At 40.7% G+C, this 23,811-nt stretch overlaps 1 protein-coding gene across 1 annotated transcript in view; it reads right to left on the bottom strand.

The window, feature by feature from the left end:
* Positions 1-1,268: 1,268 nt before the first annotated feature.
* The window catches only part of LOC121528845 (golgin subfamily B member 1-like), a 55,245-nt gene continuing 32,702 nt past the window's right edge, over positions 1,269-23,811 (bottom strand). Inside the window, exons 22-30 of the mRNA XM_041816513.1 lie at positions 10,858-22,401; positions 10,126-10,232; positions 8,261-8,297; positions 7,924-8,070; positions 7,516-7,638; positions 6,994-7,091; positions 6,777-6,869; positions 6,574-6,688; positions 1,269-4,821 (exon numbers count right to left, since the gene is read on the bottom strand). Coding sequence (XP_041672447.1) covers positions 4,663-4,821; positions 6,574-6,688; positions 6,777-6,869; positions 6,994-7,091; positions 7,516-7,638; positions 7,924-8,070; positions 8,261-8,297; positions 10,126-10,232; positions 10,858-22,401 — 12,423 coding nt within the window. The 3' untranslated portion in view covers positions 1,269-4,662. The remainder of the gene's footprint in view (positions 4,822-6,573; positions 6,689-6,776; positions 6,870-6,993; positions 7,092-7,515; positions 7,639-7,923; positions 8,071-8,260; positions 8,298-10,125; positions 10,233-10,857; positions 22,402-23,811) is intronic.

Consider the following 23,811-nt stretch of genomic DNA (forward strand, 5'->3'; position numbering starts at 1 on the left):
ATTGATGCAAAGGCCATCCGGGAGACTTCTGTGCCAAGACAAGCTTTCAGTGTGCTTCTTTGCACTTGCTTTCCTTTAACTACATAGCTAGCTGACAGCTACTGCAGCAGCAGCCCCTGGATACACCAGAAAACCCCACCGCAACGATAAAACACAGAGCGGGAGAAAAGGGAAAAACCTCTATTCTGTCACAGATTGCTTTCAGTGGTGCTCTCTTTTTTTAATAAAGAGATGTCCAGTTCTGACCAAACTGCTGCTGCAGCTAAGTCCGAGCTAATCACTCCACTTGCAGGCCTTGTATATAACCACTCACAACAACTAACCCTTTCCTCGTAACTATCACATACTCATGTCAAAGCTAGTCGGTAAAAAAACTAAATCATCTTTTCTGTCACAAAAGCTTTCAGTGTTGTGCTCAGCATTTGTTTTAAAAAAGAAATGTCCAGTTCTGACAAAAGTGCCACTGTGGCTAATTCCAAGTAGTCATGCCACTAGCAGCATTATGAACAAGCATTCACACAAGAAGTTACCCTGTCCCTGTAACTAACACAGTTATGCTGAAGCAGGTCGGCAGAAGGGTGAAAACAGCTTTCACAACATGAAAAGCTATTGGGATTGCTTTTATTCTTTATTTCATACAGAAACATGGTCCAGTTCTAGTAAAAAGGATGAAGTGCTAAAGCTTTATCCGAGGTAATCACACCAGTGGAGGCAGCCATTACCGACAGCTTTCAGTACAACTTAACCCCGCCCACAGCACATATGTATGTATGGCTCTGAAAGTACTGTCAGTCAGTCAGTCAGATACAGAATGAAATAAGACTGAAGAATATTTAAAAATCCTGGATCCAGATTACAATCCAGATCACTTCTAAAGTCTATTCAGATTAAATCAGTATCATCTGGTGTCCACTGGTAATTTATAATATTCACATATGACATCTTTTTAATCCTCAGTAATTATCATGCCTATAGTATGTAAATGAGAAAAAAAATCAAGGAAAAACTATATTCTCTGGTTAAGGCTGGTTACCAGTCTATGTATCTGTTATTTCTATATTTTTAGACCATGTAATAGCATCACAATAAGAGGAGAGAAATAAAGAAGGAAACGAAAGATGAGAAGGGAAGCAAAACAAATACAGATGAGCAAACTGACACAAGAAGACAGTTAACAGTTTTGTTACAGAGTTATGTTAATAACCTGTTTTATCTGATTCATGGCAAAGTATTAATTCTTATTTTAGGCTTTTTTATGCCCCCCCATATGAAAAAAATAAACAAAAACAGCTATTTGGAAAAACTATGAGAGAAACAAACAGCAAACAGCCAAAATGAGGAAAAGTTTTTTAAGCTTTTATTAAACTTCTCTGGAGATGTTGAGGTGAACCTGAAAGAGTTCCCCTCTGTCAGTATTGCACAGAATTCAGCCTCATGTCATCCACAGGCCGACAGCATCACTCGCTCTTAAAAATAGAGGCAGCAGAGAAAATATGCCATCTGAACAATTTATCAGTAGTTTTTCATAAATAGAGTTCCTCGTTTTTTGTCCCGTAATCACTCTTTTATGTACACATCATTAGGACAAGGTACCATCGACAATCGGGCATTTCTACAAAATGTCATCAGTTAACAAGCCAAGAGATTTGTTATTGAATTTACTCTTTAAAGGAATCAGACATCTTTACTTGGCTTGTCAATTGAGCTCTTATTGTGAAAACCCATTCTCTTATCAGTCATATTTTTAACTCTAAACAACCAAAAAGAAATGTACAGTCATCAAGCAGAGAGGATAGAAATGTATATATACATACATACAGTCTATGATAGATACTTTACAGCAAACTTCAAAGGATGCACAAATAAATACAACACCTTAGATACACTCTTTTATACTTTCTGTTTTCTTCAGTCCATTTTCAATGGCACAGCACGACACTGTGGTAAAATTTAAGGATATTTGGAAGCCATTGTCTCCCTCTTTGTTTACCGGGCATGAGAGAAAAGGCTGAGGTGAGAACACGCACACACCTTTGGCTTTACAGTTAGAGAGAACAGGAGGGAGTGGGAGAGGTGTAGACGTGTTCTCAGCTTATATGAGATGATAATTATTTACACATTTGGAGATTCAGTGCATAGTTTTAACTCAGCATCGCGATTATGTGCAAAGTATGAAACCAGGCAGGCAGGAGAGAGAGCAGCTGGTGGTGAAATTTGTGATTTAAATGTAAAACAAACAGTAAAAATGTTCTGATAACATTATTACCCTTCAATGCCTGAAGCATGGAAGCCACTGATCTGATACCAGTCAGACTTTAATTACTGACCTGCCTGAATTTGTTGACTTTGACATCATTGTTACATTGCTTGACTCTCAGGTTGTCAATGTTTAATGATTTTTGATACCATGCATTTAAAGCTTAATTTTTGATGATCAATTATATCAAAATGTGCAAAACTTTAAAGATGACATATCATACCCCTTTCATACTTTTAACACAGTCCCCAGTAGCCTTAATGAGATATCTATACCATGCCTTAAACAAAATATTCTGTAGATCAATCACCAGATGAGGTTTTTTGACCAGCTGAACCAGCTCTTAAAAGCCTTTCTCAGAAACAGTTTTGGTGTCTCTTTAAATGCAGCCCCCTTAAATTGAGCCCCCTTTCCATCTCAGGATACCCACATATATAAGCAAAAGCTAACAAGTGGGTTTTTCATGGCATGTCCCCTTAATAAAAGCATCCATTTCATATGATAAGTCTGCAGGAGGCGAACGGATCCATCAAAAATAGAAGGTAAACTCCTGCACATGCAACTGCATATGCAATTTTCCTAATAAACAAGAGCTCACCAAATATTTGATGTCTGAAGCTTCTATTTTTAATCCCGTTGTATTCAGAAAGGTAGTGATATGATTTAATTTTCACTGGAACTGTGCTGGAGTTTAATAATCTGGAATGATGATAGCCATAATCTTTTTGATTTCACAATTTTTGGGAATTAAAAACTAGAAATTAGCACCTCTGATTTTTGGGTGCCTACATTTTGAAACAGATAACAATCTCTTTTACTTTATACTCCTGCAAAATTAAAGATTAATACTGGTATCATGGAAACCCTGCCTAACTCTGGGTTTGAGTGCATGTTCTCTCTGTATAGTGTAGAATTAACTGACCCATCTGTCTTACATGTGTTCATGCCACCCTCCCTCTTATAGAAAATACTTGTTTACAGTATAAATGTTGTTGCAATTGAGGGATCAGTTCAAGTATTTGAGTACTCAATACCTGCGTTATTATTCAAGAAACATTTCACAACTTGTGCACCTGTGAATGTGTCATTCTGGGCTGCAATGGCTCAGCTCAAGACTCAACTATGTCAGCTGTGAGTAGGTAAAGGGATGTCTCCACGAACTTTGATAGGGGCAGTGATAACAAGAGTGCAATCTACATGTATTGTAGAAATATAAACGGCCTGGTATGGCGACGATGATACTGATGATGGGGTCTGATTGGCAAAATGTCGACAAAGTGTCTGTTTCTGCAGACTTCTGCACTACAAGAGCACTCCAATATCAGAATAACTGAAAATGAAGGCCAGAAGCTCTTTTATTCAGTGTTAAGAATATTTTGATTTACTGGTTTGTTTGTTTGTTTTGGGGATGAAGAATGGATAATCCAGGTTTGGTGACCAATAAAAAATCTACCCTAAAAAAGGCAGAGCACTTTGAAACCAGCTGTGCTAACATTAGCTGAAGCTCTGCTCTCAGGCTTTGGGATGTGTAATTTCTGCAGCGGAGGTAGGGGATAAAAATTATCTTGAATGTTATACTGCTTTGCTCAGCACATGCCTAGCTAATGGAAATGTTCTTCACTGACACCGCTCATTGATTACTAAGTCATATTGTGTGAAGCTGGTTTAATCTTGGGTTAAAATTATGGTTTCGGATTGTTGCTAAGTCAGAGCTTGTTTGAAATAGCAGATCCAATGTTTTTAGGCTGTATCTGATGCATTTCAAGGACTGGTAATGGTATCAGAACATTATACCTGGTAACAGATGGGATTTTTGCACATTTTTTCCCAGTTCTGGGAACAGGAGCAAGGCTGAGAGGCATGAGATCCTAAACTTAAGTCATTCAGTAGTGTTTTTACAAAGAATGGATATGGCTTTCTGCACCTTCTTAGGCTTTTTATATAAAGAACAGACATCCATGTTTCATTTAGTTCTTTTTAGAAATCCAAAAACTTAATGATTAGCTCAAAATGCCTGTTTCTATTCAACATGGATCAGAAAAAAATGTAGACAACAAACTGATGAACTGATCTTCCTTTTAGAAAGAGAAGCAAGAGAAGAAAGATGCTTTAAGGCTTTTTTAACATTTAGGGAAAGTGATACAAAATCAAGGGTAATCCACTGTGTTCATTCTGACAATAAAAAAACAAAATAAATAGAATCAATTCAAATCTTGACAAGCATTTCATCTGAAATACAGCTTAAGTGTCTGAATGTGTACTGGCTTTAAAACAGCCTCTCCGACATCTGTGTTGATGCCACTTTTAGTGTTTCACTGTGTTTTTCTTTTACAGAGAGAAAAAGAGATACAAGGAGAAAAGCGTTCAGATTGACCACCACACACGTCAGTTCCCAGTATGACCTACTAGAGGGCACCGGTGAGGCACATGAAGACGAGCACGTGGATTGTTAGCAAGTAGGCCAGGAAGAAATATCGAGAGCGGGCACGGCTCGTTAGCAGCCTGGAGAAGTACAGGCTCCGCCCCCTTAGCCAGCGGCGGCAGAGGACCACGCCCCCTTTCACCTGCAGGTACGGAGAGAAGACAGTCAGCAAAACAGTGATTAAATTTTATTTTATTTTATTCAGCCTAGTACTGACGAAGGAATCATGAAGAAAGGAGGATATGTGAATATTCTGAAAGAACCCTTCCTGCAGTCAACAGCAAAACTGGGTCTAGGTGAAGGCTTTGTCTTCCAACACAACAACCCAGAATATACGTGGCTCCAAGTGAAGAACTACCTCCAGAAGCACAAAGTTAACATTATTGAGTGAAAATCTGTGGGGTGAACTGAAGACCAAGGTCCATGCTAGGAAACCATCAAATCTGGAGAAGCTTCAGAGATTGGCCAAAGAAGAATGGTCCGGGATTCTTCAGGAGACGTGTCAGAGACTTGATGAAAACTACAACAAACGACTGCAGGCTGTTATCCAGCAAAAATGAGACACAACTGACATCAAGGGGGCTAATAATTTAGACCCTGGTAGTTTTTGTTAGTGTGAAGTAATTTTGTTTCTGTGTTCAAAGTAAAAAAAATGGTAGCATCCAAAATAACACAAGGAAGTTTGGAAAAGCCGTGTCTATTACCACTTGTGAAATACTTTGGATAAACTGAAACTTTTATAGTGGGGGTAAGCTGTGTTGAGCCTCTCACTGGTCAGATGCAGCTTTGGTGTGCTCTAATAGTGATCATGGACTGACTGTTTGTTTCTATGTTGTGTGTGAGGATATCTAAACACCATAAGCCCCATGGCGTTCACAGCTTCTCTGTTTTATCTTCTGTTTTATTACATCACTGTTTTACATTTCACTACAGTGTAAACTGACCACACACTGTCAACTGGCTATTAGCATCAGGGGGGCTAATAATTAAGAACCTGGCAAGTTTTGTTTTGTGTGAAATAATTTTTTTTCAGTGTGCAAAGTAAAATAATGTTAGCATTTAAAATAAAATCAGGATGTTTGGAAAAGCTGAGTTTAAAAGATTCCATGCTCTGTTTAACAGCAATTTGGAAAAACTTGCAAATATCTAGTCAGCCAATCACATGGCAGCAGCCAATGCATTCAAGCAAATGTTGCATCAGAAACCGTCACTTAACAGACCAGGCATCGTCTTCCCAATCTTTTATTTTCCAAGTTTTGTGAGTCTGAGTGACTTATGACCCAGTTTCCTGTTCTAGGTTGACAGGAGTGGCACCCTGCTGCAGTGTTCTTCTACAAACCTCAGCTTTAATAAGTGGTTATCTGAAATATTGTTTTTCTATCATCTTGAACCAGTCAGGTCATTCTCCTCTGCCATCAACAAGACATTTTGGCCCAAAAAAACTGCTGCACACTGGATATTTTCACTTTTTCAGATTATCCTCTGTAAGCCTCAGAGATGATTGTGTGAAAATCCCAGTAGCTCAGTAGTTTGTGAAATCCTCAGACCAGCCAGTCTGACACCAACAACCATGGCACATTGAAAGTCACTCAAATCATCTGTCTTCCCCATTCTGATGCTTGGCTTGAGCGAACATTGTCTTGACCATGACAGCATGCCTAAATGCATTGGTTGCTGGCATGTAACTGGCCTCTAAGATATTTGCATTACAGATCAGCTAAACAGGTATACCTAATAAAGTGGTCATTGAGTGTATTTTCAGTATGTTAGTGTGCATAGAGATCAGTACTGAAACAAAGCTCACACTCATCTGAACAGACATGATGCTATACACAAGCAGTGTTGGCGTTACACCAGTAAAATCAATGAAACCTCCTGCTCTGGCTCTGATTACCTTCCGTGTTATTAGCGGCTGGTTTGGGTTGAGACTGATAGCGTCCCACTCCTCTTCTGTTTCCATCTCGATGCTGAAGTCTCTCTGACTGTCTCTGGACGGACCGGAACCAACACTGCAAAAACAAAAATATTTTCATAACCTTGCAGTGTGGAATTTATGTAAATGTGTTTATGATAATATGTGTAAATTTTGGGTCTCACCTCTTCGCTCTGTCCTCAGCAAGTCTCAGAGCATCCTCAGCTGTCTCTCGCCGCGCTCTCTCATCTGCCAGAATCTGCTCCACCTCGAGCAACCTGAACATACAACACAAACATGCAAAAATATCGAGTTGACGACAGACCCATGAGCTCAACTGATTGCTGAAGTGATTATTTTAGTCTTATACAGACAAAATACAGGCAGAACTTCTTTCTTCACCTCTCTCTGAGCTGATGAGCTTCAGGTGTTTCGGCGATCATGGAGTCACTGCTCCTCTCCTGGGGGGCTCCAGGTGCAACCTCAGCATACACTGAACCCTGATGGAGCAGGGCACAGTATTATAGGCATGGATATGTTGGTGTTGTTGTGAAATAATTTCAAAGTATTGGAGAAAAAAGAGGCAAAAGGCAAAGAGAGATACAGAGTGTAATGACGCAAATATCCCAGGGCAAGGAAGGGAGGTAATGTTCCCAAAAAACATCTAATATTAGTCAGTGTTATTGCATATTTCCAATAGCCTAAAAATGTTTGAAAGCCAAGATATCAAAAACAATGATTTGAAACTCCAAGAAAGCATTAACAATTCCTGAAAAAAATCCTCTTAAACAATACCTTTGAAGTTTTACTCTCAATTATCATATGTACATCTAAATATAGGATGCATGCGAAGACTTTTTTGTGGAAGAAAGGACCATACTGGATGCAAACAGCACAGAAATGAACATGTTTATGGTTGTTTACCTGAGCCTGACTGTGGACTTGTCCTTCCAGCCAGTGACAGCGGTTTTGTGTGTCTCTAAGAGTTTGTGAAACGGCCCTCAGCTGAGCGGCAATCGTGCCCTTCTCCTCCACTGACTGCTGCAGCTGAAAGGAGCAGAGAAGATAGTTTGTTCTTCTTTTATTCTAAATTTCCAGATGTCATACTTTATTTTAAAGTTAATGGAAAGAGCTGTAATATGATGAAATTTTGTACAAAATAAGTTTATAGCATGTTGCGTAATCAAACACTTGCCTACACTTCCCACATCACACATGAAGTGGAAACGACTCACAGAAAGCTCTAGTTAGTGTCTAAACCGCCAACCTTTTAGCCTCACAAACAACAAACACAGCAACAATAAAAAGCTCACAGGCTGAGCTGGTTGATACCTTGGTGTTGAGTTGCAGTAAGTACTGGTCTCTTTGTTGGATCTCATACACACAGCGCTGCAGGGAGCCGTGGAGCTGACTCCTCTCAGCCTCAAACTGACGCACCAACTCCTCTGCTCCACTGCGTCCTGCCAAAACAGCTGTTTCCTGTTTGACAGAGAGAAAATTGAGACGGCTGAGGCCAATTTTTTCTTTATATTTGATATTTGCTCAAACAAAAGTATTTAACTTATATAATAAGAAATGCTTGAATGACTACAAGTACAATTTGGGAAAATAATGTGATACAGACTATATTGTTTTAAATTTGATTAACAGTTAATGAGGTCTGTATTACCTTGACTTGTACGGTGTCTGGTCTCTCTGGGTCAGACCTAAAAACAGGAATAAATCTTCATTATTATAAGCAAACCAAATCGTCGTTTGGTCTTTGCAAACCACGTTTGTACACTTCTTCAGTCTGCATTATGTTACGAGTCCATTTAAGAGAAGAAACTTCAAAGTTTATAATCCTATGGTGCGTGCCACCTTTTTTGATTTCTGTTGTACAGAAACCATTTTAAGTAAGACAATGTTATTAAACATGGGCACTTTTCTTTCATAAACTTTTAATTGTAATCTTAAGTTGTAAAAAAATACATAATATTCTACTTATTTTAAGCCACATTCATCTGATGAGATAAAAATATGATATTTTGTCTTAAAACTCAAAACTCAAATACATTTACTTAGAGAAATGTGTTTTTACCACTCGTGTTTATAAGCAGCTGGAATAAGACTAAATTTTGTGTTAATCTAAAATCAACTGGACTTTTAAAATACATGTAAACATGTCAGTCTGACTAACAATAATCTGCTAGAGATTGATTTGTTTTTGCATGTACACAGGTGCATCTAAGCAAATTTGAATATCAAACAAAAGTTTGTTTTTTCCTGTTAAATTTCCATAAATATAAATTTATATATATCCAAGACTCATCTCATGCAAAGTGAAATTTTCAATACTTTTTTTGTTTTACTCTTGATGATTATGACTTGCAGCTCCTGAAAATCAAACACTCTAAAAGTTGGAATATTGTGGAAAAGTCCAATTTTAGTAGGTTTCTTGAGCCTTCATTCTCTCACTCTGCTTTACTACACACAACCACAATCATGGGGAAGACTTAACTCTTGTCCAGCCGACAATCACTGACACCCTTCACAAGGAGGGTAAGCCACAGAAGGTCACTGCTGAAAGGGCAGGCCGTTCTCAGAGACTGCATCAAAGTTCACTCATGGAAAGTGTGGTAAGAAAAGGAGCACAAGCAACAGGGATGATCTCAGCCTTCAGAAGAAAGCAGTTTCAAGAACTTAGGGGAGCTTCACAAGGAGTGGACTAAGGCTGGAGTCTAGGAAATGGATTACATGTGTTGTGTTCTAAGTGTGAGCTAGTCCTGAACCACAGATGTCATAAGTTTCTCACCTGGGCTAAGAGGAAAAAGAACTGGACTGAATTTTGAATGTAATTTGGCCAAAACTGACCATGGCGTTACTGTGATTGATTGGTCAGCCAACTGATCTGACCTGAACCCCACAGAGAATCTCTGAGGAAATGTCAAGAGGAAGATGAGAAACACCAGACTCAACAACACAGACAAGCTGAAGGCTGCTATCAGAGCAACTTGGACTTCATAACACCCCAGCAGTGCCACGGACCGATTGGCTCCACGCAATGTTGCATACATGATGCACCTGTACACCTCAGTTGGACCCAGACCAAACCAGGAGTTCTGTGCATGTGCATGCTTCCCAGCCTCCACATTGGTATTAGGCCTAGAAGTCCAACATCATAAATGCTAAGCACAACAGAAGTTGTGTCCTCGTCTGCCTTGGGATATCACCATGAGCTAGGGGGGATAATGTATCGTATCTTTGGTAAAATCCCAAATTAAATGACTTTTTCTCAAACAGGTCTGGTGTTTTTGGAAAGTGCAATTTAAGAACTGTTCTTGGTTTAAAAAATCTCTTTAGATATCCTCTATGTACCATTAGAGCATGTTTCATGGTTTCAAACCAAAGCAATCTACTGACGCACTTCTAAAACTTTTTCTTGTTAACATATTTAGAGTCAAAATTATATAAAAAAAAGAATGCCCAGGCTCAGAAATGTCAGAGTTTTAGGTCTAGGAGTGTCCTTTAAATGTATAGTCAGTCTGTTTTTACCTCAGTTCTGAAGTTTCTTCCTGGTGGATTTCTTTTTCAAGGGGTCTCCTTTGGGTTTTCACCTCCTTCTCTGTGTGCTGTGATTCATAAACCTCCTGGCTCGTCTCCTGCAAAGACATGAAATCAAAGCAGAGGAGGTTAGAGGTCATAAAGATTTTAAGATTTTTAAACATTCATAAGATTTTAGAAGAAGTAGAATGATTATGATTCATATCCTGATACCAAATCAACAAAAACAGATACACAACCCCCATAGGCACCCAGTAGTGGGCAATTTATGTTTTTTCACTGCTGAAAGCATTCAAGCAAACTCCTGCACAGTATGAACTATACAAACATGTAGGCAATGCTGTGCGGGAGTTAACCTGAAATTCTGATGGATTCATTCCTTTCCAAAGCAGCTGGCTTATGAAATAGATGTAGGTCTTTTTTAAAGCACCTGTACTTTTCAACACCTTTGTTCATTAAAAGGCAGAGATTGTTCAGTTTTAAATCACATGGTATCGAAAAGTATGACAACTTTAAAAAAGAACTATCTTCTAAGAAATCTCACCAAACCTTGAAGTTCACAGACACCAGATGAGTCCATCCAAACAGAAACACCATGCAAGTTCAAGCAATGATCTGAACATAAAAACATCTGACTCGACCCTGCATGCTCTCTGAAACAATGAAACACCGAGAGAAAGCGCAGGCAGCAGCCAAACTCAACAAGCTGATGTCTTGACTTACCAGCCCTTCTCTCTCTTTGTGGAGGGCACTGACACCACTTCCTTTTGACTTCTCCTCACTCATGGAGGTGACACCCTCTGGGCTTGACCCTTGTCTGGATTCAGTCGCTCTTTTCACTCCTCTCAGCTCATCCATCAGTCTGTCCCGATCGTTTTGGAGGCTGGCCATGGATCTGGAGAAAGCTGTCAGCTGCCTGTTGTACGTGCTGTTTTCCAGAATAACCTGCTTCAGTTCTCTCTCTTTTTCTGACAAAGCCTTCGACAGCTCATCCAGTAACCTGTTCAGCTCTGCAGGTACGTCTTTGCTTTCTAAAGCGTTCAGTTTATGAACCAGGATATCTCTCTCTTTGGCGAACATCGCCAAGTCAGAGGTGGCATCCTGTAGACTGCGTTCAACCTTGTTTGAGGCTGCCTGAGTCTCTCTGAGTTCTTCATCATATCTGTTTCTCAGGACCTTGAAGTCTTCGATCAGCTGGTCTCTGTCACTTTGCAGAGCAGCCATGGCTTTGCATAGGGACTCATTTTGAGCTTTTGATTCTTTGCTTTGTGTTTGAGCCTCTGATAGCTGTTGTTCCATTTCAATGAGGTCTTTGGCGAGCTCTGCCACCCTCTGATCAGCTGTCTCTCGCTCGTTCCTTATCAGCTGCACCTCGCGCTCAAAAGTGTCCAGCTCACTGTTGTATTTGTCCTCAGCTTCAGCTAGTTTAGTGTCCGTTTCATTCTCCAACAGCTTCATTTTTTCAATTAGCTCATCATTTAGTGTTTTCTGAGACAGAATTCTCTGCTGGAGGTCATTACATTCAGCTGCTTTAGCTGCCACAGCGTCCTGCAAATCAGTGATCACCCTTCCTGTATCTGTCATGGTCTTCTCTTTTTTGAGAGTTGATATTTCAGCTTCCTGGTTTGAAACCTGACCTTTGAGTTTAGAAATCTCTGTTTTTAATGTGTTGCCTGCTTCTTCTTCCTTTTGGAGTTCACGCCGAGACTCTCTTTCCTGCTTTTCTGCTGCAGCTTTTTGGTTTTCAAGGTTTTTAATGACATCCTGCTGTTTCTTCAGCAGCACCTTTAGCTGGTTGTCCTTCAGGGATAAAACCTGGTTCAGGTCCTCTCTGTAGCGGACCAGCTGTGCCCTGAGCATTGCGTTCTCTGAGTTCAGATCGTCCATTTGATTGAGCAATTTTCGGATTTCATGTTTAAGGCCTTTGGTGGCACCGCCTTCACCGTCAGATGATCCATCTCTGCCTGCTAAGCCAAGCTGACTCTTTGCTTCAAGTATTCGATATTCTGAAATCAGTCGCTCTCGTTCGCTCTGTAGCGAAACCATCGAGTTCTTCAGTGACTCCATCTTAGCAGTCATCTGCTCCTTCTCCTGCAGAGACCGGTTCACTGTAATTTGCAGACTCTTGGCCTTTGCTTCCAGGGCTCTCAGCTCCTTGTCAGCCTTTTCTCTTTGGTAGCGTGAAGATGCTAACCTGTCCTCGTACACTGCTACCTGGTTGCGATAGTTAGCGTGGAGTTGCTCCAGATATCCTGACATCTGTCCATCTCTGCAGGTCAGCAGGGAGGAGATCTCAGCATCTTTGCCATGTAGGAGAGTTTTCAGCTGGAGACAAATCCCTTCTTGCTTCTCAAAGTCAGCTTGAAGCTTGTCAGTTTTAGCCTGTAAAAGCAGCAGCTGAGCATCTGAGTCTGCATTTATCTTCTCCGTTTGTTGGAGATTCAGCTGCAGTTGAGACATCACATCTTCTTTGTCAGCAAGCTGTCGACTCAGTGTGTTTTTATCCTTTTCCAATCTCTCAACGTGAGCACTCAGTTCCTTTACCTGCACTGTCAAAAGCTCCACATTTTCAGTGAATTCAGCATTACTTGCACTCATTACAAACAGCTGTCTCTGCTGTGCAGCTGCAGCTATTGAGTATTCATTCAGTGTCCTCTCAAGTCTCGACTTGGTCACTCGAAGTTCATTCACCTCTTTGTCTTTCACTCTCATGTCTTCCAGGAATCGTTTGATAACAAAACCCTGTTCCAGGAGCTGGTTGTCCTTCTCGTGTAGTGTCTTTTGGAACAAATCATTCCACAGTTTGTTGACCTCTGCACCCTGAGGTGCAGCAGATAACGCCATCAGCTTCGCCTCGTTCGTCTCTGCTGCTCTAATTAGAGTATTTATCTGAAGGTCCTGTGAGTCTAGCTGCTGTGTCAGCTCAGTAACTTTCTGACTTTCTTTGTCTTTTAGGTTATTCAGGTCATCTATCTGCTGCTGTAACAGAAGCTGATTCTCCATGTAAGAATTGACTTGTTTTTCATCTCTACTTTGTGGTTTTGTTTTCTCCATCACTTCATCTTCAGCCTTTTTTCTTTCTATAACCAGAGCCAGCTGGTCTCTCTCAGACTCAACATTCTGAAGCTCTAAACTGGTTTGCTCCAGAAGCTTCTTCTGCGTCACAAGATCAGCTTCCACTTCTTTGTTCCTTTCCTCTAGAAGTGATATTTTCTCAGAGCTTTTCTTCAGGTCTTTCTCCAACTGCTCACAGGCTGAGGCTGAGGTCTTCAAAGAGCTCTCTAAATCTAAAATCACTTCCTGGTATTTGATGCAGTTTTGCTGTAACTGATTGGTCTCCTGGTGCTTTTCTTTGAGCAGCTCTCTCAGTTCTGTCTTCACATTGTTGGACCCTTCGTTGCCTCTCTGAACCGTCTTTAGTTTCTCCTCAAACTCCCGCACTAACTTGAGCTGCTCCTTCTCTTTTTCCTCACGAACTTTGCTGCTCATCTCCTCACTAGCTGCTAACTGAGCAGACAGCTGCATGTTTTGGGTCTGCAGTAAAGTTACAGACTCGGTCAGTTCATCGATCCTTTCAGAGTTCTTGAGGATCACAGTCTCCAGATACTCGTTTTCATTTTTCACTTTGTCGGAAATCTCTTGAGCATTTTCCAGCTCCTCCTGCAAGAGAGACTTATCGTCCTCCAGGATTCTCACCTTCTCGTTCAGGCTGATCGTCTCCTGGCTGTGCTTGTTGATGACATCTTTGAGCTCTTTAATGTTGTCATCTTTCTTTCCCAACTGCAGTTCATGATCAGCTTGTATATTGTCAGTCCTTTCAGAAAGCATTTGCTTCTCCTTTTGTAACAATTTGTTGATTTCCAACTGAGCGCCAAGTTCTGTTTTCTGGGCCTCGATCTGAGCCGTGAGTGAATTATTCAAACTGAGAGCTTCGTCAAGTTTAAGCTGCATGTTGTTTGTGTATGCATTTGATTCCAAGTGCTTCTTTTCCAGTGAGCTGCTCACTTCGCCAGCCTTTTCTGCCAGTTTGTTATTTTCAGCCTGCAGATCAGTTAGCTTCTCTGTTAGACCCTCTGATGACTCTTTAAGTTTGCAAATCTCAGCCTCCAACTGTTGGTTTTTATCAACCAATTCATACATCAACACTCTGTGGTTTTCTTCAAGCTCATTCAGCTCTTTCCTGATTTTCTGATTCTCCTCCTCCAGCTGTTCAATCTTTTGCCGCTTCTCTTTAGAAAATTTGTGCATCCTCTCTTTAATTCTCACATTTTCCTCCTCCATTTCTTTAGCCTGTTTTTCCAAAATCTCCACCTCAGTGTCATGTTTGTGGATTTTTCGGAGAGCTTCCTGTCGATCTCTTTTGGCCCCTTCCAAAAGCTGCCTCATCTTATCCATTTCACTGCTGACGTTTTCATAAGCTTGTAAAAGAGACTCGTACTCTTGTTTCAGCTCAGCGTGCTTGGACTTCCACTTGGAGAGCTCGTCGGTTTGAGAGTCCTTCAGAGATTCGAGCTGGCAGGAAAAGGCTTCTTTCTGCTGGGTGATATTTTCTATGGTTTGCTTTAAGCTTTCACATGCTGCTGAAAGACTGCGATTGTCATTGGAGATTCCATCGACTTCAGAGCTGAGCTTGTCTTTTTCCTTGTTAAGAGACAGCACAGTGTTTTCCAGGTCCATGTTTTGTTGTTTTAACTTCAAAACAGATGACTCAAGAGCACCAAGCTCAGCTTCTTTATCTTGGTTTTTGGCTGCCAGCTTTTCTACATCATCCTTAAGCGATGCATTTTCCTTTAAGAGTTCTTTCCTAGAAAGTAAAGCAGCTTGAAGTTTCCTAGTTAAGAGAGCAATTTTGCTTTGGCTGTCCTGCTCATTTATCTTTGTGCCATTTTCTCGAGATCTCTGAAGCTCATCAGACTCTTTTGTGATCCTTTCAATGGCCCTTTCATGGACTTTAATTTGCTGCTGTAATTGCAGTTCAAGAGCAGCAATCAGTTCGTCTTTTTCTGAAACTTGAGCCTTAGAATTTAACAAATCAACCTCCTTCTCTTTTAGCTTCACTTCAAAATTTTCAGCACATTTACAAGACAAACAGAGGCCTTCTTCTTTGTTCACATCCTCTTGTTTTATGGATGTTTCAGGCTTCTTTTGATGTAGTTGCTCATTTACATTTTCCAGCTCCTTCAGCTGCTTATTCAGTGTGTTAACTTCATCTTGGAGTTTGTCTACTAAATTCAAAGCATTTTCCTTCTCCTGCATTAGCAAATCCAAATTGCTTTCTCTTTCAGAGCACTGAATTTGTGCTTCTTCAAGCTCATTAGTTAAAGTTATTTTGGCCTCACTGAGCTGCTGTTGTGTTTCTGCTAATGTCTTTTGGATGGTTAAAACCTCAGAGGATTTCAGTGAAACTGAAGCAGCTGCTGCCTCAAGTTCTACTTTCATCTGCGTGATTTTCTCCAGGAGAGCTTCATTTTCCTCCATCAAAAGTCTGCTTTTCTCTTCATGTTCCTCCACAGCAGACCGAGAGATGCTTAGCTGAGTTTCCAAAGTGTTTCTTTCATTCAATAAAGCTTGCCTCTCTTCTTGGATTTTGAGCTCAGCAATTTTAATTGTTTCTTGGTATTTCTCCACTACTTCATTTTTCACTTTTAACTCTGCATGAGCAATCTCCAAATCTCTCTCTGCAATGTTAAGTTTTGACTTTGAATCCTCTGCTCTCTGCTCCATAAGCAGGAGGGCCTCAGAATGGCTCACCATCTCAAGAGACATGCTCTCATTCTTGGATTTCACACTTTCCAGCTCTGTTTGTAGGTTCAACAGTGAATGGCACTGACTCTCCTTCTCAGCTAAGGACATTTTAAGGTCCTGTAGAGTTTTATCCCTCTCCTCAACCAGCTGTCTCAAAGCGTCCAGCTCATCTCGATCAGACAAAGCTGTTTTACGGAGCTCCTCCAGCTCTCGTGCCTTCTCGTCAAAGTTTAACTGGACAGCGTTGAGCTCATTCGTCTGCTGACAGCGTTGCTCCAAGAGGGCCTTGTAGTCATCTTTCAGCTCAGTAAGTTCTTGAGTTAGTTTCTTGTCATTTTCTTGAGCTTTCTTCATCGTCTCTTTGCGTGCCAACAGAGCAGCCTGGGCCTTTTTCTGCAGCATCGCCTTTTCAAGCTTCATCTGTGCAAGCTCATTTTCTAAATCAACAGCAGCATCGGCAGATGAAGACTTGTCCTTTAACTCTTCTTTGCATGTCTTCATTTCATTCTGAAGCTCTTCTAGTTTCTGCATCCAGCTGTGTCTGTCTCGCTCATAAGCTTCTTGTTTCTCAGCAGCGCTGCACTGAAGCTGCTCCATGATGGAGGTTTTCTCAGTCAAAGTTTGCAGTGTTTCAGACAAAGTTACTTTGTTCTCATTCAAAGTTTCTTCCAGGGTTACTTTTTCTGACTGCAGTTGATCTAAAAGTCTTTCATTTTCTGTCTTTTGTTTGAGCATTTCTTCCTTATTCTCAAGAATTTTCTTTTCAAGCAGGGAAACCTTTTCGTCGTACATTTTTGCAGCATCTTGTGCTTGATTTGAAACTTCCTGTATTTTTTCTTCTAAAAGTGAAACGTCTGTTTTATTTTTCTCACTCTCTTCTTTTTCATTTTCATACCGCTCTATTTTCTTCATGAGATCTTTTCTGACAACAAGAGCAGCTTGAAGCTTCTTCTTGGTTGCTTCTTTCTCCTTAGAAACTTTCTGTAGTTCACTCTTCAGGTCATCATTTTTCTTAATCAGCTCCAGCTTCTCTGAATTCTTTGTTTCAATTTCGTTTTGAGAGCGTGAGACATGCTCCTCAAGCTGTAGGGAAATCTCTTCAAGCCTCTTTTCAGAAGTTTTGTGTTCTTGCTCCAAGCTTTCTAACTGAGCGTTCAGGGATGTTTTCTCTTCAGTGAGTTTCATTCTCTCATTGGAGGCTGCTTCCATGACTTGGGCGATGGACGCATCTTTATCCCTTAATTGCTGACTTAATCCTGCTAGTAGCTCCTTCTGCTGACTTATTTGAATGCTCATGCAGTTCATTTGCTCTTCCCTTAATTGCAATTCTTTGCGTAAAGAAGACTGTTCATCATTAGCTTCTTTTACCTTCTCTGATTCGGTGCTTAGCTGAGTCTGTAGATGTTCTACCATCTCTTTGAAAAGAGAAACTTGCTGTCCTTTCTCCTCATTACTCCTCATTCCTTCACTAAGTGTTTTCTTGGTTTGTTGTAGTTCTGTGACTGTTTTATCCAGCTCAATTTTTAAAGACTCTACCTCACACTGGTGCCCTTCTTTTAATTGCTTTATCATGTCCTGTAAGGAGGATTTTTCTGTATTAAAAGCAGCCACTCTCTCCGTAGAGGAATCATTATTCGTGTCATTTTTCACTGTTAAAAGTTTCTGTAACTCCTGTTCTGCTGCTCTCAAAGCTTGCTGTAAACTGCTGTTGACATTCTCCTTCTCCTGGAAAGATGCTAAAACCTTCTCAAGCTGAATCCTGGATGTTGACGCCTCCAACTCTTTAACACTCAACTGATCAGAACCCTGTCTAATCGCAGAGGATGCCTCGGCTAGTTTCTCCTGCAAACTGTCCAAGTCTTGCTTCAAAGCATTAACTTTAACATCTTTAGACTTCATTTCATTTTCAATACTTCTCAGTTGTTCTGTAAGTAGATTCTTGTCCTGCTTTTCTCTATCCAGAACTAAGAGCCACTCGTTCTCTGAGTCCTGCAGAATTTGCTCTACCTTCTGAATGTTCTGTTTTAACTGAGAGAGTTCTTCGTCTTTGGCACTAACCTTTGCTTGCAGGTTCTCCCTCTCGGACATCAATCTCTCCATTGTTTCATTCATGCTGCTGGACTGCTGCTCCATTTGAACCTGCGACGCCCGTGCATCATGATGTCTTCTCTCCAACTCTTCCTTCTCCTCACAAACTTTTCTAACTTCCTCCTGCAAGTGTGTGTTTTCATTCCTGACAGCTGTAAGAAGGTTCTGATGCTCTTCTTTCGACAAACTCATCTCTTCAGTGAGTCTCTTATTTTGCTCTTCAAGTTTCTGCATCTCTGAAACCAGCTGAGACGTGTGTTTGGCCTGAGATGTGTACTGACTGTTGATTGCATGGAGCGCCATTTCTCTCTGCTCGAGGTTTTCTGTCAAAGCATTCATTTGTGCCACAACTTGAAGGTGCTGTGATTTTAATCTGTCTATCTCTACAGTCAGCAGCGATATGCTCTTCTGATGAGACTCCAAAGCTTCATCTTTCTCCTTTGACAGACTTGAGTTGAGGTGTTCAGTTGTTTCAAGTTTGTGATGAATCTCAGATAACTCATTTCTCAGCATTTCTATCGCACTCTTTGCCGCCTGATGTTCTTTGTTTGTATCGTCCAACAACTTCTGAAGGTTTGACACCTCATCACTTCTTTGGGACAGCTGCTTCTTCACATCTTTTAGCTCCTCTAAGTTGGCTGCATACTTCTCTTGAAGGTTGTTGAAGGCACTTTGCATTTCCTCTGCAGACTTCTTGAGGTTTTCAGACTCGTTGGACAGTGACTGAATCTGACTTTGCAGCTGTGACACCAGCTCTGTGCTTTCCATGAACTGGGTTTTAAAGAGCAAAGCTTCATCTGCTCTTCTCTGAATATCCTGAAGAGACTTTGACTGCTCCAGCAGAGAGGCATCTTTCTCTTTCAGGGCCTTCTTCAGATGTTCAGCTTCAGATGTCTGTGTTTGGAGGGAGCTGTTGAGCTTCATGATGGATTCTTCAAGGTGTGAAATCTGCTCTTTCAAGCTCTCACACTCACCCTCTTTGGCTTTTAGATTTGAATTAAGATTTTGAACTGCAGCTTTAGAGTGACTCTGATATTCAATGCTTGACTCTTCTGTTTTCTCTAAAGTATTTTTCAGTTGTAAAGACTCTGAAGTTAAACTGTCAATTTGACCCTTTAGGTTATAAACTGAATCTTCAAGCTCTGACACTTTTGCACTTAAGCTGACATTATCATCTACTTTCTTTTTAATGTGCTCCTCCTGCTCAAAAATTCTGCTGTTAAGCTGCTGAATTAAACTCTCCTGCTGATTCAGGGAGTCATCTTTTCCTTGCATGGTCAAATGAAGTGCCTCCTTCTCTGACTGCATTATTCTGAGCTCCTCTTTGAGGCTCTCTCCATCTTTCTGTATTTTGGACATTTCTGTGACCATTTTCTGAAGCTCAGATTTTAATTTTACATTCTGTTCGTTCATTGCCTGAATATTATCCTTAAAATCAACAATCTCTGCTTTCCTTTGGTTCTCTTCTTGAGTCAGCTGCTGGTTTTCTGCTGTGAGTTGCTGCACAGTGCTCTTAAGGTTATAAAGTTCAACCTCCATCTCTGCTGAGTTCTGATTCATTGCACCAAGCTGGCTGCTAAGTGAAACCACAGATTCATTTCTTTTATTCAGCTCATCTTTGTGGTTTTGTAGCTCTGTTATCACACCATTTAAAGCCTGCTCTTTCTGCTCTATGTGCTGGTTTTTCAGCAAACACTCTTGCCTGAGTGATTCAACCTTGCTCTGCGTCTGCGATAAGATGCCTTTCTGCAGCATGGCCTCGTTCTGTAAAGCACTCCACTCCTCAGATTTCTTCTGTAGCACTGTGTCTTTTTCCATCAGCGCTGACTTGAGGACAGATCCTTGCTCCTGAAGCATAGACACGGTGTCCTGAAGCTGCAGTATTTGGTTCTGCTGAGCTTCCAATTGTGAACTCTGCTCTGACACTGCTCTTTCCTTCTCATTTAGAGACTTATTGAGTTGACTGACTTTGTTTTCCAAGTCTTTAACTTGCTCTTGAAGACTTTGAAGCTGCTCTTCTCTCTCTTGCACTGTTCTTGAAAGATTGACACATTCGCTTGTTTTCTCAAGCAAACCTGCGGTGTTTGATTCCTCGCTTTCCTTCAGGATCTTTTTTAACTCTTCAGCTGCAAATGTTAGCGTCTCTTTTTCCTTTAACAGGCTTTCAAGTGTTCTATGAGTCTCTGAGATCTGCATTTCAAGCCTATGATGTTGCTCCTTAAGTGAATTTCTCTCTGTGGTTAGTTCAGAAACAGATTTGATGTTCAGCTCTAACTCCTCTTGTAGTTTCTGATTAGCTTCTGTAAGGCTGCTGATCTTTGCGTTAAAACTGGAGTTTTGTTCAAGAGTCACCTTAAGTTGTCCATCGAGATCTGAGAGTGCATGTGACTGCTGAGAAAGCTCCTTTGTACTGGATTCACAAGCAGCACGAAGCTGGTTGTTCTCCTCTGTCATAGCCTGGATTTGGCTGCTTAAGCGAGCCACCTCTACTTGCTTCATCTCCGCTTCAGACTCCAACTTTCTGGCATTTTCTTCCATTGCTATGATTTGGTCGCTCATAGATTTAATCTTGTTGTTTTTATCATTGAGCTCCTCTTTGTGTTCATCACACTGCTGTTTCACATCCTTCAACATTTCCTCCCTCTCTTTTATTTGCTGGTGAAGTTTTGAGCATCCGTCATTCAGTGATTCAGTTTCTGCCTGCAGCTTTGAAACAAGACTTTTCTGGTTTGATATTTCATCCTCTGTCTCTTTCAACGCTTTAACCTTCTCCAGTAACCCGGACTTCAGGCTGCTCTCCTGCTCTCGTAGCAATGATAAAGTCTCCTGAAGTTGTATTTGCTCGTTTTGTTGGGCTTCTGATTGTGCACGCAGCTGTGCAACAACCTGATCTTTCTCTGCCACATCACGCTGAAGCTGCTCCATCTTTAAAATCAAGTTTTGCACTTTCTCCTGCAGCTGTGTCACCGTCTCTTCTCTTTCCCTGAGTGACTGCTTCAGATTACTACATTCATTTGTTTTCTCTAGAAGAATCTCTGAGTTTGAGTGTGTGCTTTGCTCAAGAACTCTGTTTAACTCATGAGTTTGAACATTCAATTCCTCTTTTTCTCTCTGCAAGCCTTCAATTATTTTGTTGTTCTCTGTTTGCTGTGTTTCCAAATCTGATATTTTGGCCTGCAAGGAGTCTTTTTCTGCTGTTATATCTGAAATGGTTTTTACACTTTCAGTCATGTGCAGCTCGAGTTTTCCCTTCTCTTTTGTAAGGCATTGCACTTGATTCTCCAGACTGGATTGAAGTTCAGAAGCAGCTTTGACCTTTTCATTGAGTTCATTCGCATTCTGCTTTTGCAGCTCGAGCTCCTCCGTCAGCCCTGTGAGTTTTTCTTGCAGCTGGTTTTTCTCCGTCTTCATGTTTTTTAATAAACTCTTGAGTTTGGAGATATTGTCAGATTTACTTTGAAGCTCACTGCTTAGTTTTTTGTTTTCTGAAACCCTGATTTGCAGCTCATTGTTGAATTTCTGCCTCTCGTCGTCGGCTTGTTTATCAGCTTCCTTCAGTCGGTTTTCCAGAACTGTTATGGTTTCTACTTTCTCCTGAACCTCCTTTTTGACTTGACTCTCACTCTGCTCATGCTCCTCTAATTGTTTGGATAATGTTTGCATTTCATTGTTGTACTTTTCCACCTGCACTAGAAGTTGGTTTTGTTCGTCCTTAAGAGATTTAAGCTCTTTTTCATGAGCCTGTTCTTTGTCATTCAGCTGCTGCTGTAGTTGCTCATTGCTGGTATTTTTGTCTTTAAGGTCTAGAATGAGACCTTCTGACTCCTTTAGCTTTTGGTTAGATGAACTCAGCTGTTCCTTTAGTGAATTTATGTGTGATTCACATTCAGAGAGATGATTGCGGTGGCTCACAAGATGTTTCTGGATTTCCCCTCGAAGCTCCTGAATCGTTTTCTTATCCTCTTCTGTTTGCTTTATCAGATGTTCTACATCCGCCTCCTTTGACGCTCTTTCCTCTTTGGCCTTCACCAGCTCTGTCTCAGCATCCCTCAGGTTCCCCATCAGCTCTGTCATCTTGCTGTCCAGAGCTTGCTGGTCTGAATTTTGTGACTCTCTCATAATCATGGCCTCCCGCTCTGCTTTACTCAGGGCGTTTTCTACTTGAACCAGGTTTTCTTCTTTCAGTTTGATCTCCTGCTTCAGTACCGTGATCTGCTCCGCATACTCCACCATGTTACCAGAGAGAGTCGATATCTCCTTGTCCTTTTCCATAAGGATATCTTTGAGACTGTCAATTTCCCGCTCACAGCTCTGGAGATCATGGATGAGCTGGGCTCGCTCTTCCAAATAGGCGGTGTTTAGTTTGTCCAGCTCCTCGTTTGTCTGATCAAGGTCAGTTTGCAAGGTTTCGATGGTAATTTCCTGCTTTTGTGTCTGAAAAAAGGAGAAAAGAAAAACAATACAGAAACAAGGAATGAGGCCAAGCTTATCATAGACAAATAGAATCAACACCGATCCCATTTTGATTACTGTGTCACAAACTACTATTTGTCTATCTGGAAGGCCAAATACTCAATAAAATGGCACCATAAAAAGAATTAGTCAAGAATAAATTAAAATGGGAACATGAACATTAAAACCCCTAATTTTTATGATTTATTGTGTTTAATTCTACAGTAAACTGCCTCAGCAAGTTACCAAGTGGTTTCAAAGTAATGCTTGGGAGGGCAACAGATCAAAGCTGATCTGCTTTAAGTTATTCATGTAGTTATTTATTGATATTTTATTTATTTTGGTCAACAAAAGTCTTGGATTGCTCCCCTTTAGCATTTGACACCATTACAGAAATAATCCCTTCTGAGAAAAGTGAGAGGTAACTGAATAACTGGTGCATCATTCTCTTCAAAGCTGCATCCATCAGTTGGTGTTGTGACCCTTGAGTCTTTGAAGAGAGTAAATGTGAAAGCTGTTTAACTACATTTGACACAAAATAAAAAACCTGGGCTTCTCAATGGTTAAAAAAGACATTTGACAACCTCTAAAACAGTCCAAGTCTGCTTTGCATTGACTGTGAAAAGTATAAAAATAAAGCCCAGTCTTAAACTTAGCCCTTTAACATTCCTTTTAAATTAGGGATGCATGATAGGACGACCTTAGATTGTGAAGAAATATAATTTATCCATTAAAGCTGAGAAATTGGGAGAACTGCATTCTGCTTGAATAGATTTTGTCCCTAAAAAGAACTCTATCCGGCTGATATGTAACTGCTCCAGGTTTTCTGAACTGTCAGGGTGCAAGGAATAGTTATTTGGACAACCTGCACAAAGTTTGCAATTTTTTTGACGATCTCAAGGGATGGCATCCTCAGAGTCAAACATGTGAGAGACCAGAAACACTGCAGTCTTCATTACATGACCGTGTATCACAAAGAGTGTAGTGGAGACAGAGCTAGTCCTGTTGTTTTTTTATTGTTACAGTCGATATAATTCTGCTCTCTCAGTTGTTTTCCACGTTATTAACAACACCCTCCACCTCTCCACATGAGGCATTACCGGTCGGGATAACGGAATCACGAGTACCTCAGTCTTTTCTTACAAAGGCAGGCAGTGATGACCACTCGGACTGGATATTGGTCTTTACTTAAAAATGTTTTAGACAGTATAATCATTGATTTACATGCATGGTTTACATAAAAGATGCATGCCACCTACAGTGATCCTGCAGCTCTCCGTCTCTCGTTTAGTGTGCAGCAGACAGATGTGATACTAACGCCATCACTCTGTGTCCGTAAATAAACAATTTTCCAACCTCTTTATAAATAAAAATCATGATTATAAAAAAATA

The sequence above is a fragment of the Cheilinus undulatus genome, linkage group 1 (genome assembly GCF_018320785.1).
Source record: "Cheilinus undulatus linkage group 1, ASM1832078v1, whole genome shotgun sequence".
Lineage (NCBI taxonomy): Eukaryota > Metazoa > Chordata > Actinopteri > Labriformes > Labridae > Cheilinus > Cheilinus undulatus.